Here is a 14,257-nt window from a genome sequence, read left to right on the forward strand (position 1 = left end):
TTCTAACTGGTGTGAGATGGTATCTCATTGTGGTTTTGATTTGCAAGAAAATTATTCTTCATTCATATTTGAAACAAGTTTCTTATTTGTTCACCTAATACAATAGACGCTTGGTTATCAAGTCTTTATTGCTCACAAATTAGGGAAATCACAAGAAAAAACTAATTGATACTTTCCAAAGGAAATAACTTTTATGAAGCCTGACAGCAGAATTTTAAAAACTTAAAATGCCAGCATATTAATTTTTCTTATCCTAGACAAAAAACTGAAGCTAGTATGTGTTGCTTGAGGAGTTTTGTTTAACAAAACCATAGTGCATTATAAATGCCACTGTGTATAAGTGACAATTAAGTGATATTACCTACTTTTTATTTCATTTCTCCATCATGTGCTGACACAATCTTTTATTAAAGTGAGACTGCTACAATCAGATAAACTTACATCTTGGCCATATAATTTTCTGCTGCTCCAAAGTATGTCATCAAAGAAAGCAAAATACGACAAGGTTAATACTGTGTTTACTAGACAGCTGTAGTAATGCTGTAGTCAGCATTATGAATGCTCAATTAATGTTTAGACTACATTAGTGCACTTCATAGGAAATGTATGATATTGGAAAACATAATGCACACTATTCAGAAGCAGTTCTTTTTCACTAAAAGAAAAATGTGTTGGCAACTGCTCTGTTTCCATGGATTTATGATTCTAATAGGTCCTGAAAATATAGCCCAATCCTTGCCAAAATCTCACTTGTGCTTTATATCAGTAACATGCCCTCTATCCCTGCTTATGCATTTGAGAAACAGAAAAACAACACAATTTGTTAAAAATCCACTAATTAGAACTCCAGAGAACTGATTTTGGGGAGGGGAAGATGTACGGGAGCTGACACCTAACTTATTTTATTTTTATGGAAAAAGAACATTGCACAAAATTATGTGAAATTGAAAAAAGAAGCAAACATTTTCCAGAATATGTTTGAAAGTGTATAGTTCAAATTTAAACCGTTTTTTAACATTTAATGGTATTAAATCACTTCAGGAGAACTCAATCAGCAAGAAGGATACAATTCTCTCCAATGTTCTACTTACAGAGAGAAGTATATTGTACATTTAATTCTTAAATTCTGGTACCTGCAATACAAAGAGGAACTGGGAGATTTAACCCCTAGTTAACTAAGAAATCAAATCAACAGACCCGGGGCAGTGACTCACACCTGTAATCCCAGCACTTTGGGAGGCCAAGGCAGATGGATTACCTGAGGTCAGGAGTCCGAGACCATCCTGACCAACATGGTGAAACCCTGTCTCTACTAAAAATATGAAAATTAACCAGGCCTGGTGATGCACGCCTGTAGTTCCAGCTGCTTGGGAGGCCGAGGCAAGAGAATTGTTGGAACTTGGGAGGCGGAGGCTGCAGTGAGCTGAGATCGTACCACTGCACTCCAGCCTGGACAACAGAGCAAGATTCTGTCTCAAAAACAATCGTCAACTTGAACCCCATTCCTTAAATAACTGGGTCTTAACCTTAGCTGCATGTTAGCATGATCTAGGCACCAAATTCTCAATGCTCAGGTCCCACTCCAGACCAATTAAATCAGAAATACTGCTATGTAAAGAAAGAAAAACGAAAACTCCACAGGTGATTCAATGTGCTGCCTAGATTTCTATCCACCACCTGGGATACTATAGTTATTTTAAGTTTTAAACCAGATTAGCTTAAGTCACAAATTAAATCTCTACTGCTGGATAAAAGCATATTTGCTAAGTGACCTTTAATTTTACCAGAGTACTAGAAAAAGAATGAAATCCAAATGCCTGGTTAATATTATATCTGATGGTCTTTCAATTCTGGGGTGGCCGTGTAATCCAGTTCTTGGCGCTGAAATAGAAGGGAGACCCCTGCTGGGTCTTTGCCTTCTGGGATAAAAGGACAGAGCCCCACTGGGAGGAAAAAGTGGATTTCATTTCTTTCTCCACTTTCACCAGCCCTGAACTCTCAGATAAAGACTGAAACTAAGGAGTACATCTTGCAATCAAAAAGCAGTGAGAGAATAAAAAGTCAACATGTTGAGGGTGGTGGTAGGACAAAGACTGGAAGAGCTTGGGTCTTTGATGACATTGTTGTGTCATTGAACCACAACAACCAACTACCTTCCACATTTTTATGTTAAGAAAATGATTGCTTAAGCCACCATTAGCTGAGTTTTCCGTTACATGAAGTCAAATGTATTTTTCTTTTCCTTTCTTTTTTTTTTTTTTTTTTTTGACAGAGTCTCCCTCTGTTACCCAGGCTGGAGTACAGTGGCACAGTCTCCACTCACTGCACCTCTGCCTCTCCAGTTCAAGCGATTCTCTGTGCTTCAGCCTCCGGAGTAGCACGGAGTACAGGCATGCACTACCACACCCGGCTAATTTTTGTATTTTTGTAGAGATGGGTTTTCGCCATGTTAGCCAGGCTAGCCTTGAATTCCTGGCCTCAGGTGATCCGCCTGCCTCAGCCTCCCAAAGTGCTGGGATTGCAGGTGTAAGCCACAGCACCCGGCCCTAAAGTATTTCCAATGGGTACACCTTAGTTCTCTCTTAAGCTACGAATCACTCAACATTTACTATTGGCTAAGAACTTTAAGATATTATCACTTTTAAGCCTCACAGCAACTCCAGAAACAAGTGTTGTTATTCCCATTTTACATATGCAGAAACTGAGGCCCATACAAGTTAACTATCTTGTCCTTGGCCATACAGAATTTAGACTTTAAGCCAGGTTCCTTTGATTCCAATCTCAGTGCTCTTCATTGCATTGCTATAGTACTGTTATTAACCTCTTGGATGTGTGCAAGTCTAGTTGCTCTGATTAAATTGTGTATCATGCAAGAAGAGCATGTTAGGCTTGCAGGAGTACACCTAATGGTCTACATTTAGGTCAATAGATATTTGAAGAATTAATGGGTTTGCTTGACAAAAAAAAAATTACAGGATAAACTTTTTTGTGCTGTTCTGCAAAATCACACGATGCTTTAAATTCACTCCACCAAAAAAAAAAAAAAAATCAAAATCAATCCACTTTCACAGAAGACTTGATAAAAACGTTTTTAATAATAATCAAGGGCTTTGGTATGTGATAACATTTTTTTTCCCTCCCTGGTGAAAAGGCAAATAAATTGTAGGGTTTTGGTGTAGATGCTTAAGGCAACTATATGGACCTATCTTCAAGGATATGGGGTGCTGCTATCTGTCGAGTTGAAAAGATAAACGTACTCCTTCCCAGGGTTGTGTGATAGGGTATATTTTGTGATTTTTTTTTCTTTTTGGCCAGCATTTACTCTTCAGGTGTTTCAAGGTGTCTAATATCCCCACTACTATGCTATTTGCCCAAAAGGCACTGCTGATGGGCCTCCTGCAATTCCTGTTCCGTATTCTCTTAGCATTTACTGAATTATTGAAAGCAGTACAAAGGCAGCCACGTTGAGTTTAGAGTCAGGCTCACTGGACCAAAGCTACTATGTTTTGTCTTTCTCTGTGAAATGAGAAAAGACCTATTTAAAACTGTTCTTATGAGACTTAAGTGAGCTGAATTGTAAACAAACTAGTAACAGTTAAGGTAGACAACAAGAAATTATCAAATATCTATGTGCTGAATAGTGAGATAAGTGCCTGGAAAGTAATGATGGCCCCTGTCATCAAGAAGCATACAGTCTACTAAATTGCCAGTTTCAACTCTAACTCCTTAGTGGCCAGAAAACGGAGTAAGTTGGAAGATAGTAAAATCTGAAGTCTGGCACCTGGGATCAAGTGCCAGTTCTCAACTTTCCCGATGTAGTGGGTTGAATAATCTCCAAAAGTATGTCTATGTCCTAACTCCCAGGACATGTGAAAGTGACCTTATTTGGGAAAAGGGCCTTTGCAGATGTGATTAAATTAAGGACCACCAGATGAGATAATCTTGGATTATCCCCGTGGACTCTAAATTCAATGTTCAGTGTCCTAAAAACACAGAGAGGTGACACAGGCACAGGAGAAGGCCATTAGAAGACAGGCAGAGATTGGAGTCATGCAACAACAAGCCACGGACCGCCTGGAACCATCAGAAGCTGAAGAAGCAAAGGATTCTCACCTAGAGCCTTGAAAAGGTGCAGGGCTCTGCCAACAGCTTGATTTTGGAATTCTTGCCTCTAGAACTGTTACAGAATAAAATCCTGTTGTTTGACACGACCAAGTTTGTGGTGTCAGTTTCTTCATCTGGAAAATGGGGCATATATCCTAACCACAATCTTATTTCCTGAAGTATAAAGTGGAATAACAGCACTTTCCAGGCACGAGCAGACATTAAAAATAGCAAACATTTATTGAGAGCGTCCCATGCTAAGCGCTTTGCACGTGTAACTTAATTATTTCTATTTTATTGATCAGGAAGCCAAGGCTCAGAAAAATTTTGTAATTTTCCCAGAGCCACACAGCTAGCAAGTGAAAAAAACGGGATTACAATTCAAACCGATTCACGAGATACCCCTTTTATCCTCCACGCTGGACTGCTCAGGAAGTATGCAAATTAACACACTTTAGAAACTTTAGCTACTTCAATATTTGTTCAGGCTACGGGATTCAGGCCTCCTATTAACCGCGCCGGCCAAGTCTCTCCTTCAGCAGCCTGTTCGACCTCGCAAGAGATCTCCCTTTCTTTCCAGCACGGAAGCGACAGGGTTAACACGTCATTTTCCCGTGACCGTTGTCGCGTCCTCTGCCCGACGGATCCTTTCAAGGGCCAAAATTCTCCCTCCTCAAGAGGCGGCATAACAGCAGCGGACCAATAGAAACTCCGAATTTTTGCATTGTCTGGTAAGCTCCACCTCTTAGTCCCTGATCCGCCGCGGAAGATGAAAAAAAGCGACCCGGGGGCGGAGCAAGGCAAGGAAGCGGAAGCGGAGCCGCGGTCGGGATCCGCTGCGCGAGCTGCGTCTGTCCCACGTGCGCGGTGAGTGTGGCAGGCTCAGCGGTCGCTCCTAGGAGGGGTACGCACCCTGCCGGGCGCTGAAGTCGGAAAGGTCTCTCGGGTCTGTTGTCCACTGGGCAGTCTCCTGTGGCCTCTTTCTGGGTTAGGAGTTTGGGACTGATTGGAACCTGGCAAGGAGGGCCGAGCTCCGACCTCTCTCCCACCACGTTGCCTTGCGTGCTGCGTTAGATTGGACTAGCTTCACTCTAGAATCCCAGCCCGTGCTCGGCCTCATCAGCCTGTCTGTGCTGTTTCATAAACACCAACTCCAGTGCTAGGTGGTATGCCTGAATGTACGCAGATTATAAGTGCTGGGAGGAAACGAACTGGAAGCTGAGTTGGGAGATAGTGGAATCTGAAGAAGTGATCTTTAAGCGGAGATCTAAAGCATGGCGAGAGGCCACCCGGAGATCTGGAAGCTCAAGGAGTACTTCAAGCAGAGGCAATAATGGGCTAAGTCTCTGAGGTGGGAGCTAGGAAGGAGTACAGTTAGAGTACAAGATAAAGTTAGAGGGATAGAGTGGAACTAGATTCTGTAGGGCCTTGAAGGCCATGAAGGGGGATTTTTTTTCCTATACAGTAGGAAAACATTTCCGTTGCTATTACCATGTGTAGAAAACATTGAAGGCTTATAAGCAAGTGAGAATAATGAATAGGCCCTGGTTCTGTTTAGAAGATGTATTTAATTTGGAAGCTCAAGAGATTGTATTAATAATAGTTTACATTAGGGTGGTGACTTAAGGGGCATTTAAGAGAACTAACTTATGGTTCAGTGTGGCAGACAAGAGAGAGGAAAATGTCAAGGGTAACTCAAGTTTCTTACTTGAGCAGTAAAATAGATGATGTGCCATTGGCTGAGATGGGGGACAGTGGGGCAGAGAAAAATAGTATCTTGTTGTCTGTGGGACAGACAACAATAACATAGAGAACAACATAAGAGAATTATGTTTTGGATATATTAGGGGTAAGGTGCCTGTTAGACACATAATTAGAGGTATCGGATAAGCAGTTATACACAAGTTTGGAGCCCAAGGAGAAGTTCATAATGGAGACATGATATGGGAGAACTCAGCATAAAAAGCCAGGAGATTGGATAAGACCATCTAGGGAGAAGTGTGGAGAGAGAAGGGACGTTCCCTAGGACAAAGATTTGAGGAATGCTGACATTTAGAGGTTGGTCTATAAGAAAATGTCATTTAAACTGAATTTGAAGGATGGGTAGGAATTGTGTTGGCAGAGAGAATGGCTTTAAACTTCACTATTCAGATAAAGAATAATGAGAAAGATTGACTCCTGTGTGGTGTTGATGAGTGGAGTGAATTAAGACCACATTTTGAATGGCTGTGAATGCCTGAGTTGGAACTTTTTCCTGAAGGCAGTGAGAAAGCTTTGAAGCTATTGGAGCATGGAAATGACATGAAATAGGTGTGCTAGTGGAAGGTTAATCAGACAGCAGAAAGTGGATCAAAGCAGATTGGATCTAAACAAAACTGAGCAAGAGCTAACAGGAGCCAGAATGGGGTAATAGAGGAAAAGGAAAAAGAGGGGCCAATTCTGAGAGACACTATGGAATGTGATGATTGATTATGAAGGTACAGGGTCCCTGAGCAAAGCAAATTGCATTTTGCCGAGTGCAAGAAGCAAGACCCAAAAAGTTACATATTGTATGATTCCATGTATATGAATGACATTCTGGAAAAGACAAAATAGGCATGAAAACTTAATCATTGGCAGTCAGGGAAGAGCGAAGGAGTTGATTACAAAGGAAGTGTACCAAGGGACTTTCTAGAGTGACAAGACTTTTCTGTAAGATATTGTGTTAGAGGATGCATGACTCTTAGCCATTTGTTGAAGCCCATAGAATTATACACCAGAAAGAGTAAACTTGACTATATGCACATTTAATAAATCTGCCAGCATTTCTGGGGATGGAATGCAGACTGTGACAAATCAATTAAGCTATATTATAAACATGTAACTTCACTAAAGAGAGTGAGGGACTGAAGGGCTGATCTAAGTAGCTTTTTTTATTTTTTATTTTTTTGCCTGCAGCAGTAATTGCTACAGGTGGAATCCACTGATTGGAGTGCTAAAGTTAGCAGGTAAAACTTAAGAGGAGGTAGGATGTCTACATATTCTCCAAATATCTTGTCTAAAATGTTTAATTGCTATGGTAGTTTAACATTTGAAACAGTCTCACTCTGTTGCCCTGGCAGGAGTGTAGTGGCACAATCTCAGCTCGCTGCAGCCTCCACCTCCTGGGTTCAGGTGATTCTCCTGCCTTGGCCCCCTGAGTAGTTGGGATTACATGTGTGCACCACCACCACACCCAGCTAATTTTTTTTATTTTTAGTAGAGACAGGGTTTGGTCTTGAACTCCTGACCTCAGGTAATCCACCCACCTCAGCCTCCCAAAGTGCTGGGATTACAGGCGTGAGCCACCATGCAAGCCTCTAAGTAACTCTGGAAAAGTGTTTTGAATGGATACAAAAAAGAACTGTACATCAACACTGTACCGTCATTGTAAATTTATTTCTCATGGGGTACACGTTAGCAGTTCTGAAAGTATACATGTATAGTAGGGTTGAACATACGTATAAATAAATTGTAGATGGTGGGAAGCAGGTTGCTTGCTGTCAGAGAAAGAATTTACAAATGAGCAAGAGGAGATGCCTAGAATAAAATCTGTGGTGCTTGATTAGATTTGGAAACATTAGTATGAGCCTCATGTTATTTTAATAGATATAAAAATAAATATAGGTATGTGCATATGCATAGGTTAATGTACTTATGTGTGTTTCCTGAATCTGTCTGCTGAAGGGATGTAGAAACAGGGACAACTCAGTGACAACAAGCACACCTAGCACTCAGATCTTGGTTTTTAAATACCATTCTTAAAGGAAGGAACCAGGATTCCTTGGAGAAGTGGTAATTTCAGGGCTAGTTTAAGGAAAATACAGAATGAACCTGGAGCTAGTGCCACGAAATAAGGGCGTGCTTAAAAAACAAAACAAAACAGATGGGCCATGTCAAAAGGACATAGAAGCAACCTGAAAAACTTCCCACTGGCTGGAGCTACAATTATTTGAGCAACAAAATAACAATGGTAGTGGATTATAACCAAGGAATGAAATAAATATCTGAGACTATATGATATAAGTAAATAGAAAAGATGGGACAAGTCTTCCCTATAGAAAAGTTCAGAATAACAAAGGTAAAAGTAATAAGAGAAATAGAAGATCACCATTTAAACGCAGTAATTGCTGCAGCCAAAATCCACCGACAAATGCTAAAGTTAGCAGATAAAACTTAGGAGGACATAGGATGTCTACATATTCTCCAAACATCTTGTCTAAAATGTTTATTAATTGCTGTGGTAGTTTAACATATGCCTGGATTCTTTAGTACCCCTCTTTCTGGGAAGTGGAGCTTAATTTTCCTCTTGAGTTTGGGCTGGACTTGGTGGCTTGGATCTAATAAAGATGGAAAGGTTAAAGTGGCAACTTTACAGTGGAGAAACCTGGAAAACACTACTTTGACCAAGTGAACATGGTTAACATAAACAGTAATAAGTCATGTTAATGTCATATACCTCCTGGTAGAGTACTATCAGAAGAAAGCTTGACCTCTGGTAGTCTTCCAAAAAATGTGTAGCCTTAGCCTAATCATGAGAAAACATCAGGCAAACCCCAAATGAGGAATATTCTACAAAATACAAAGGAAACTTGATGGCCAGAATCAGTGTATCCTGGTACAGAAAGAGGATATTAGTGGAAAAACTGGTAAACTCCAACTCAACTCTGCAGCTTAGTTAATAGTATTGTATGTTAACATTAGGGGAAGCTGGGAAAAGGGTATATGTGAACTGTGTATCTTGTCACCTCTTTTCTAAAGCTAAAATTATTTCAATATAAAAATTAGAACAAACATACAGAGAAAACACGTAAATGAATGGATTCTTAGAAAACTACATGGCATAGAAGAGCTAAGAGATGCAGGTATGGTCATTGAGAGGTGATAATGTGCTAGCAGCCCTCACTCTCAGCGCTTCCTCGGCCTTGGCGTCCACTCTGGCGGCGCTTGAGGAGCCCTTCAGCCTGCCACGGCACCGTGGTAGCCCCCCTCTGGGCTGGCTGAGGCCAGAGCCGCCTCCCTCTGCTTGCAGGGAGGTGTGGAGGGAGAGGCGTGGGCGGGAACCCGGGCTGCGCACAGCATGCTCGGGGGCCAGCACAACAAGCACGCCAGCGCGAGTTCCTACGGGCGCCGGCGCAGGCTCGGCAGCCCGCACACTGAGCGGCCGGCCGGCCGGCTTCACAGGCCCAGGGCAGTGAGGGGCTTAGCACCCGGGCCAGCAGCTGCGGAGGAGGTTGCGCCGGGTCCCCCGCAGTGCCGACAGTCGGCGCTGCACTCAAATTCTACTCAAATTCTTGCAGGATTTAACTGCTTCCCCACGGGGCAGGGCTCGGGACCTGCAGCCCATTGTGTCTGAGCCCCCGCCCGGTGGTGGACTCCCGCGCGACCTGAGCCTTCCCGATGGGCGCCATCCCCGGCTCCCTAGCGCCGGGTCCCATCGACAGCCCAAGGGCTGAGGAGTGCAGGCGCGGCTAGAGACTGGTGGACAGCTCTGCCTGCAGACCCCTGCCCCCCCACCCCCCATGCAGGATCCACTGGGTGAAGCCAGCTGGGCTCCTGAACTGGATGGGGACTTGGAGAACTTTTATATCTAGCTGGAGGATCGATTATATGTGCACCAATCAGCACTCTGTGTCAGGCTCAGGGTTTGTGAATACAACAGTTGGTACTCTATATCTAGCTAACCTAGTGGAGACTTGGAGGAGTAGCGCTCTGTGACTCTGTGTCTAGCTCAAGGATTGTAAATGCACCAATCGGCACTCTGTGTCTAGCGCAGGGTTTGTAAATACACCAATCAGCACTGTATGTGTCTAGCTCAGGGTTTGTGAATACACCAATTGGTACTCTATCTAGCTAACCTAGTGGAGACTAAGAGAACTAGCACTCTGTGACTCTGTGTCTAGCTCAAGGATTGTAAATGCACCAATCAGCATTCTGTGTCTAGCTCAGGGTTTGTAAATACACCAATCAGCACTCTATGTCTAGCTCAAGGTTTGTAAATACACCAATTGGTACTCTGTATCTAGCTAACTAGCACTCTGTGACTCTGTGTCTAGCTCAAAGATTGTAAACACACCAGTCAGCACTCTGTCAAAAGGGACCAATCAACTCTCTGTAAAATAGACCATCAGCTCTCTGTAAAATGGACCGTTTAGCAGAATGTGGGTGGGGCCAGATAAGGGAATAAAAGTAGGCTGCCCCAGCCGGGGACAACCAGCTCGGGTCTTTTTCTATACTGTGGAAGCTTTGTTCTTTCGCTTTTTGCAATAAATCTTGCTGCTGCTCACTCTTTGGGTCTACGCTGCCTCTATGAGTTGTAACACTGACTGCGAAGGTCTGCAGCTTCACTCCTGAAGCCAGCGAGACCACTGGGAAGAATGAACAACTCCAGAGGCGCTGCCTTTAAGAGGTGTAACGCTCACCACCGAGGTCTGCAGCTTCACTCCTGACAGCAAGACCACCCACCAGAAGGGAGACGCTCCAGACACATCTGAACGTCTGAAGGAACAAACTCAGGACACACCATCTTTAAGAACTGTAACACCAGAGGGTCCGCGGCTTCATTCTTGAAGTCAGTGAGGCCAAGAACCCACCAATTCCGGACCCGTTATGATGGCCATAGCTAAGTAGTAATGTGACCCTTCAGCTCTAAATGCCCCAAGGAAGCCGAGTAATTCGGGGGCTGTCTGTCTATTTTTCAAAATCATTAGAAAAGTCTATAGATTAGAACAGTGCTTTTCAGAGTGCTCCTTGGAACTCTGCTGTTCCCTTGTGATGTTCCAGGAAAAAGTGGTTCAACTGGAGTTGGAAAATCCTGCATCCTTTTAGCCTTTGCTTGACAATTAATCGTTTATATTAGCAAATTAAAGAATCTGAAAAGCCTTTTCTTACAGACTGATTGTTGTCATGTAACTTACTGTTTCCCAAATATATTTTATCCCTGAACCCTTCTTTTCTCTTATGCTAATATCCTGAGAAATTAGTGATTGAATGGGCAATTCTAATCTAGATCGCTAACATCTGTTGTTTGGTGTCGGCTTTCAAATGAGTTGATCGTCCAACTTTGGAAAGTGGAGAAATGAGCCAAAAGGCTTTTGCTCTTGATCTGTTCCGCTGCTTTCAGGGACCTTGGGTAGTTGAGGGGTTATAACTTGTTTATCCTGTGCACCATGGTGTCTCAGTAGCCTATAAAGCGCCTATTAGACAGATTCCTTTCAGTGAAATATTAACTATTTCAACATGATCTTACTTTGGAATTCACTGCCAATTACTTGGCTGCCTCTAAAACAATCACAAATTAAACACTGGATGCTAATCTTTGTTTTAGCTATGTTGGATCACATAGGAATCTTTCAGATAATCCTTTGTTTTCTTGTATTAAATGCATGTAGTGGTATGTGCAGCCTATTGTTTGTTCCTGGCTTTTTAGGCTCCAAGAAATCAAGAGATAATTTTGTCAGTTACTCATCCTGTAGTCTTCCCAGGTTACAAAATGCAAACTCTGATGCTTATTATACTTGGTGTCAATCGTGGTCTATTTTTAGCCAGTACTATTGTGGAAGTGAAGTGTTGACTCCAGATATATCAAACACTGGCCAGGGTGTGTATTGTTCCTAGTTTTTTTACTGATACCGTGTTCATTTTCAGTTTTAAAATCTGAGGCAGTGATTGCATAATTGCTGGATTTAAGTAGTTGCCCATTCTATATCTGGGTGATTTGTATTGTATTTGTAGACTGAAGGACTAAATGCGGCAATGACTATGTAACAGCTCTTATTTGATGAAGAGAACTGCAGTGATTGTTTTGGTTTTGGTTTTCTAGAGTTGCTACAATGGAAGTCAAAGGGAAAAAGCAATTCACAGGAAAGAGTACAAAGACATCACAAGGAAAAAACAGATTTCATAAAAATAGTGGTAAGATATGCTTCCCATGTGGTTGTTTGGCTATTATAATTGGGGGATGGGAGGGCAGGTAGTAAATTTCAATCTGCATTCATTGGCTAGGATTAGGATTAAAATAGTAGGAAGAAGTATGTGTTATTGTGTATGAGTTAACATGTTGCTCATGACATTTAGACACTTAAGAAATTGCTAGAATAATTGAGGAATGCCTTACTCATGAAAGACTCCTAATCTCAGTTGTTGCTACTGTTGCTTCATTTTATTCACGCTAGTTCACCACACGTTTTATTTTAACATTTGATAAATTAGGACTGTTTAATACATACTACTCGTAAGCCAGATACTTTTAGGTTCAGAATTTATAATGGTGATGTCTTTATTATTCCATCAGGTGTCAGTATTGTAAAATAGAAAAGTCAGGGAACTATACAAATGACTCCTTCCTTAAAATATAGCCATTGCTGTTTGCATCTCATTTGTAAGGTACTAATTTGTAAACCTTCTTGACTAAAAGTTTTTATTAAATAATTTTATTGTAGGCTTTAAAATTTTATTTTCTTAAAACTAGAAAATTTTAAAATTTACATTTTAGATGTCCTTATGTTATACTTTCCAAGTTTCAAGAATGTTCATTTTATTCTTAGACTTCTTTTATGTTATTGAACTCTTGAAAATTCTGTGTAGACCATCACTAAAGCAGAATACGAAGGTGTATAAATAATAGCTCTGCTATATGCTTAAAACTAGAGAAAGGCCGGGCGCGGTGGCTCAAGCCTGTAATCCCAGCACTTTGGGAGGCCTAGACGGGTGGATCACGAGGTCAGGAGATCGAGACCATCCTGGTCTACACGGTGAAACCCCGTCTCTACTAAAAATACAAAAAACTAGCCAGGCGAGATGGCGGGCGCCTGTAGTCCCAGCTACTCGGGAGGCTGAGGCAGGAGAATGGCGTGAACCCGGGAGGCGGAGCTTGTAGTGAGCTGAGATCGCGCCACTGCACTCCAGCCTGGGCGACAGAGCAAGACTCCGTCTCAAAAAAAAAAAAAAAACTAGAGAAACATACCAAAGTGACACCAGTGCTTATCTCTAGTGGTAGAATCATGGGTAGCTTTTGTTTTACATTTCTGTACTCTCTAGGGTTTTTTTTTTTTTTTTTTTTGTCATGAACCTGTATTAGTTTTATAATTAAGGAAAGAATTTTTTAATTTTGTTTTGATTGTTTAAATCCAGTTCTACTCAAAAGGCTGTATGTTGTGTATCTGAGAGTAAGACAAGGTATTAGGATTAAAGAGTGTAATTTTCTGTAATGAATATAATCCCATGGATGCAAGAGATTTGGGCCCAGAATCATTGAACTTGTAATTATTATTGTCACTAGATTCTGGTTCTTCAAAGACATTTCCAAGAAAAGTTGCTCAAGAAAGTGGACCTAAAATTACATCTAGGAACTTTGAGAAAAGTATCACAAAACCTGGGAAAAAGGGTGTGAAGCAGTTCAAGAATAAGCAGCAAGGGGACAAATCACCAAAGAACAAATTCCAGCAGGCAAATAAATTCAACAAGAAGAGAAGATTCCAGCCAGATGGTAAAAGCGATGGTAAGTACTGATTTGTTCAGCATGGTCTTTGCAGAGTCCTTGCCCTGCCTGACCTGGTGCTTGAAGTATTGTGCACAGGGACTCTGGAGGTGCATTAGAGACCTCACATTCTTATTCCTTGGCAGGTAACATTTTGGGACAGGTAGATGGCTTAAACAAGCAACAGAGCATCTTTCATGCTCAGAATTTCCCTCTGGTGCTTGGAGTTTTTTATTTCTTAGCCCTTTTCTGAATTACCTTAGCCATGAAGTTAAGCTAAATTATAATGGCTTTATACAGTGGAACCTCAATAAAATGTTTCTTTCTATAAGCTAAAATTGATTCATTCATTCAACGAGTATTTGAGTTTTCTATGCATTGCACCAGAAGATAGGGCAAAACACACACGCACACACGCACGCACACAAAAACAATCAGTAAGGATACAGGCCCCAACTAATCATCATAGAATCTGGCTTTAAAGAATCAGTCTGTCCCCAGCTAAGTGTCATCCTTGGTTAAGGATGCTTTGGTGAGCAAGAAACATACAGACCCTGCCTTCACAGAGCTTAGGCCAGACTAATACAATAACCCATGTGATCGCACAGATCCATAGTAGTTCCAGAGAAGGTGTCGTGCACACATGACAGATTTGAT

At 41.7% G+C, this 14,257-nt stretch overlaps 1 protein-coding gene across 2 annotated transcripts in view; it reads left to right on the forward strand.

Moving 5' to 3' along the window:
* The first annotated feature begins 4,881 nt into the window (after positions 1 to 4,881).
* KIAA0020 (KIAA0020 ortholog) overlaps positions 4,882 to 14,257 on the forward strand; it is a 42,069-nt gene continuing 32,693 nt past the window's right edge. For both annotated transcript variants that reach the window (XM_011937354.1, XM_011937355.1), the window contains exons 1-3: positions 4,882 to 4,971; positions 11,945 to 12,036; positions 13,403 to 13,621. In XM_011937354.1, coding sequence (XP_011792744.1) covers positions 11,955 to 12,036; positions 13,403 to 13,621 — 301 coding nt within the window. In that variant the 5' untranslated portion in view covers positions 4,882 to 4,971; positions 11,945 to 11,954. The remainder of the gene's footprint in view (positions 4,972 to 11,944; positions 12,037 to 13,402; positions 13,622 to 14,257) is intronic.

This window comes from Colobus angolensis, unplaced genomic scaffold (assembly GCF_000951035.1).
Source record: "Colobus angolensis palliatus isolate OR3802 unplaced genomic scaffold, Cang.pa_1.0 Scaffold162, whole genome shotgun sequence".
In the NCBI taxonomy this organism is placed as follows: Eukaryota; Metazoa; Chordata; class Mammalia; order Primates; family Cercopithecidae; genus Colobus; species Colobus angolensis.